General features: G+C 42.3%; 1 protein-coding gene across 1 annotated transcript in view; it reads left to right on the forward strand.

Annotated features, from left to right (window-relative positions):
* LOC107098045 (putative ferric-chelate reductase 1) overlaps window positions 1-5,335 on the forward strand; it is a 23,635-nt gene that overhangs the window by 8,522 nt on the left and 9,778 nt on the right. The window contains exons 5-8 of the mRNA XM_015395477.1: window positions 2,452-2,643; window positions 4,342-4,443; window positions 4,715-4,859; window positions 5,092-5,199. Coding sequence (XP_015250963.1) covers window positions 2,452-2,643; window positions 4,342-4,443; window positions 4,715-4,859; window positions 5,092-5,199 — 547 coding nt within the window. The remainder of the gene's footprint in view (window positions 1-2,451; window positions 2,644-4,341; window positions 4,444-4,714; window positions 4,860-5,091; window positions 5,200-5,335) is intronic.

Here is a 5,335-nt window from a genome sequence, read left to right on the forward strand (position 1 = left end):
TACTGTAAAAATAGATGTACTCAAGTAATGTAGTGAAAAGTATAAGTAAAAAGTAGTGCAGTTTGAATTACATTTTTTAACATTTTGGTAAACTTCGAAGGTTAAATTCACTTAAAATAATATAAACAACCAAGTGTAGGATACATTTAGAGTGGCTTTGCGAAAAAGGCGTATCCTGGTGTTGATGAACGAGCCCAGGCAAGACCCGACTTTGTAGTCAGTAGGCGGGGTCAAAACACGTTTCCCTCGCTCGTTTTTTTATTTTACTTAGTAACTAAACCATTGAAAATGTATTGGAGTAAAAGTATGCAATTAAGTTTGTATTGTATAAATATATAATATTGTGTAAAGTATAAAGTGCTTCAAAATATACTTAAGTACAGTAGTGAAGTATTTTTACTTTGTTACTATAGAACACTGCTTTTAGCGCCCACATTGCAGCTTCCCCATAGTCAGTGTTAACTTGGCATTACATATAAAGGGCTGGTTATACTCCTGCAGCAGTGTGTCGCAGTTAGCTTGTTGCAGGTATGATGCAGATATTTTTGATTTATGCCCAAATTTGAAGCGTGGTCTGCGCAATGTTATTCCACGCCACAACGCAAGAGGGACAATCCTGAACTAGCTAGGGGTGGGTGGCGCGTTTCTGTACCATTATGGAGGTCATTCAACAACAATGGCGACTGGACCAACGCGCACTTTGACTGAGATGCAGCCAATCAATCTAAAAATAGAAGAAATAATTGCTACTGGAGCTGGAAGAGAGTCGTTTTCCAAAATGGCGGTCATACAAACAAAACAAGCCGGTAAGGTTCCAAACAGGAAACACGCATAGTGTAGAAGGGATTTAGAATCGACCAATCAGAGGCCTCCTCTCTGCGGTCACCTACAATTTTGGGGAGGTGAACAAGAGTTTCTGCAGAAGGGGCGGGGCATATCTGCGTTAACTCTGACACACGCAGACGACCTGATTTCTGAGCATAATCCAGTTTGGGGAAACCCTGGACTTACCTTCATATTTGAACAAGCACACATTACAGGTCCCTCCTTCTTACTGTGTGACGTGCTACAGCCCTCTTTCATAAGCTGCTCCTCCACAGTGGAGCCCGCCATGAACAACCAGGGAGGCTAGTAACCTGAGCTACTGATGATGGGGGACTAGTAGCCATGACTCCTCATAAATAAGCTGTGTGATATAGCTCTGAACGGGAGAGGTGTAATTCTGTCACTACACGATCTGTCCTGGAACTTCGATCCGTAGCATCCAATCATTTGCACATGTGAAAACAAAAACACGTTCGGGGTCATCAAAGAAAGAAATGAATTACAATGCTAAGAGTATTCATTGCTATGCTTTTATATAAAGAGGTATTGAAGTACACTGTGTAAAATATCAATGACTTTGCTGAGAGAATTAATGTTTAAATAATGATAAAACATTAACAGTGTCGACAGTGGCGTTGGATGTAGGAGTTTGCCCTGAAATCGAAGGGTTGACGGTTCAAGCCCCGACTCCAACTTTCATTGTCATTGTGTCCTTGGACAAGACACTTCACCTGCATCGTCTTCTGATGGTGGTCAGAGGGCCCGGTGCCGCCAGCCCCGCTTCTGTCAGTGAGCCCCAGGGCAGCTTTGGCTACCATGTAGCTTGCCACCATCAGTGTGTGCGTGAATGGGTGAATGAATTGCAAAGTCTGCTGACTTGAATAAAGGCGCTATATAAGTACAGGACATTTACCATTTACCATAAATAAAGTCTTAGGAAAAGGAAAACAAAAGTTCTCCTATCAGGGCCTGCAAAGGCAGCATGACCTGGAACAAAGGACAGACAGCTGATTTAGCTCACACAAAATAACACATGATGATATCCAGAGGCGGTAAAGCTCTTTAAAAGTTGTTACTGATTTGATTTGATCTGAGTTTTATCCAACAAACAGGACAGAAAATCTTAAAACTAACAATGTTAATTAGAACTGCTTGTATTTCTTTATTCTGTTCCTCTGTAGTTTGCTGGGGTTTTTCTTCATTGTCTATAACAGAGGTTCCAAAGTACCAGCTCCAGTACCAATGACTTTGCTGAGGGAATTAATGTTTAATAATAAATAAAGTCATATCAGTTTTTTTTTTTTAAGTCATTCTTTAGGACACGCACTATTGACTCTACAAGAACAGTAGCCTCAGTAGGCCTTGCTCCAGCATAACAAATAAATGTGTCATCTGCATAAAATGCTAATTCGCCTCAGACACATTCTGTCCCAATTCGTTTATAGAAATTAGGAATAGAAGTGGACCAGTTTTAGATCCCTGTGGTACTCCCTTGTGGACAGCTATGTCTTTTGGATCAAATACCACCGCAGTTATCACATTATTTCCTATTTTAGAGATAAATTCTGAACCAGGCTTCAGCTTTCTTTCTGTCAAAGGTTAATGAATGCATCTGTTTGTGTGTAGACCATCACCAGCGCGGGCTGTGGTGACTCGAAGGTGTGCTTCAGTCGACCTGCAGGCTGCGATCCAGCCACCGGTTCTCTGTGTTACTTCATGTCAGCTCAGGTGCTTCCTGGGGGATCCGCTGTCCGCTATGAGATGACAGGAACTGCTGATGGATATGTGGCCTTTGGGTTCTCAGACGATCAAATGATGGTAGGATCAACTCTGCTTAAAGCTTTCAGTCTTTATCATGAGCAGCAAAAGGATTTTTTTCTTCCATACCTACTTTAATTCTTGTATCAGCCAATGTGTGCACGTGTTCACATGTGCTATAGAAATAGCGCCAATTCAAAACACATTTCATCTCAAGGCACTTTACAGTTCACCAGTCAAATTGATTCAAAGTTTTTTATCTAAGGAAAACCAGTTGATTGCATCGACTCATTGACTCTTCAGGATTCCCTCACACTAAGCATACTTGTAGCGACAGTGGAGAGGAAAAACTCCCTTTTAACAGGAAGAAATCTCCAGCAGAACCAGGCTTAATGTGAGCAACTGTCATGTTCTTTTTAAGGGATCTGACCCACATGCAGGAAACCACTCAGACAACCAGAGTTAAACTTTCACAGGTTTAATGAAAATACACGGTGCGTTGGATCCAGGGTAACTCAGAGAGCTGGTGAACCGGAACTGGAAGTGAAAAGGGAAGTTCAGAGTTAAGTTCAGGTTCTGTGGGAAACTTGAACGACGACTTGCAAAAACATAGAATGAAACGGGACTCACGTTTCCTAAAAGGTGTTCTTCCCAGAATCAAGTCGGTGTGGGTTATTCCAGAACTTGGTTGACTCGTTGGAGGGCGAACAGGTTTTACTTTGGTTAGGTTGGTTCCTTGAGGAGCAATGGAGCGGACTGCCACTTAGATTTCCAGGAGAACTTGAACGGTACGAGTGAAGATTTATCCCCTGCTCAGTGTGAAGCTCAAACAATCCTTCCAGGGGGAGAAGGCCAAACATCCAGTTTGCAGGATGACTTCCTGCCGAGTGGCAAAGACAAAAAATAAGGTTAGAACTCAGAGAGACAAAGACTCAGTTAGACTCAGCTAAACTCAGCTTGGCTAGAGTACCCAAAACTGGCAAACACTCTGGCGTCGAGGTAGTGGCAGTCAGCAGCTTAAGAGTCCTAAGATAATGAGCCAACCAGCTGCAGGTGTGTGGAAGGGCCAACGAGAACAGGGCGCCACCTGGTGGTGGAGGGAGAAAACAAACAAAAACACAACCCACACAGAACTGGATTTCTAACAGTGACCATCTTTTCCATTTACTGATGGAAAAGTAAAAAAAGTGTTTTGGTAAGAAGGCCTCAAGCACTCTGTAACTAAGCAGCTGATTTATTTGTTTGGAAATTATACTATCAGACTGACTTAATGTGCATGTTGTGGTATTTTAAAGACTGAAATACTTTAAGAATACAAATAAGAAGCGTCATCGTGCAAAAGAAAAAAAAATCCTTACAGTGAGTGATGTCTAAATGTTACAACAGGTTAAAACACCTTTAATTCAGTTCAATGCAGTTTATTTACATAGCACCAGTTCACAACGTGTGTCATCTCCTGATGGTTTACAGAGACAATACAGTCAGGTTGGTTAAAGGTTTCTGTAAAGGAAAACCAGTCTATTGCATCCAGTAGTTGACTTGCACGACATGCTGCTCCAGAATGAGCTTGCCCCAATGATTTTGTTTTGCATTTTGTCGATGACTCTCCAGCAGTCCCACACCCCGAGCACGCATGTAGTCATAAACAATATTTACCGTTTACAGTGAAAGCTACCCTGAGCTCTGCCGTTACATCAGTGTCAAATAAAGGACAATAGTCATGAAATTTAATTTCTCCCTTTCTCCTCCCTTTCTCAGGGAAATGATGACATCTATATCTGTGGCATCGACAGGACGGGGTTGATGGGGGTCCAGCGTGCCTTTTCTACAGGACGAACAGCTCCACAAGTTCAGCCTCTGGTAATTTTGTCTTTCTCTATAGACATAAAGGGCATGGCCTATGGGGTGCCACCAGGATCATAAATACAAATTAACTTCCATATACATATGAAATTAAAGTCTTCCACATACTGTACTGAAAACCTTGTACAAACATCAATGAAAAGCTCCTACATAAACCAGTGGAAGCATTCATTACCTCCTATATAACCTCTTATACAAAGTATAAACTCTCCTGTAGTGACTATACATATAAAATGAAAATGACCAAGAATTTCCTCTTCTCTCGTAGGGTAACGTGTCGGACGTAACAGCTTCAAGTCAAAATGGGGTTCTAAGCTGTTCCTTCACTTCCAGGAATCCGATCTCTACTCAGAGGAGCTCAGGATATAGCAGCTTGTTTTACCTGCTCTTTGCCTATGGAAACAGCCGCAATGGTAAGGAGATCCTGGGAGTAAATGCCAGGGATTGGGAAGAGTATCCAAATTGCTACTGTGAAGCATAATCATTTAGAGCTCCATGTTTGCTGCAGCCTGCAAGACTTTATCAGGAACATCTGTTGGTGTAGATATCTGTGCAACGGGAGTCCTGCTCCCTGGGAACTGGGATGACTTGTTAGCTCTAAGGAGCCTTTTGGTACTGACTGGGTTTGCTGGGTGTATCTTCAAGGAATAATCCAGATGCATCAGGATACTTTCACCAGCAAGCAAAGGCTCCAGATTTCCTCCCCTGCTGTTGTCCAGAGTGACAGAAACATCTACATCATCCAAACACACGGTGAGTCCCAGCTGAGTCACTTTGCTGCCAAAAAAATGTGATCTTCTGCCTCTGAAGCACATGAGTCTGTTGGTAACAACCAAAACAACTCCAAGACCCAACAGATCCAAGACTCACCTTAACAGATCCAAGACTC

This window comes from Cyprinodon variegatus, unplaced genomic scaffold, assembly GCF_000732505.1.
Source record: "Cyprinodon variegatus isolate N-32 unplaced genomic scaffold, C_variegatus-1.0 Scaffold743, whole genome shotgun sequence".
NCBI lineage: Eukaryota > Metazoa > Chordata > Actinopteri > Cyprinodontiformes > Cyprinodontidae > Cyprinodon > Cyprinodon variegatus.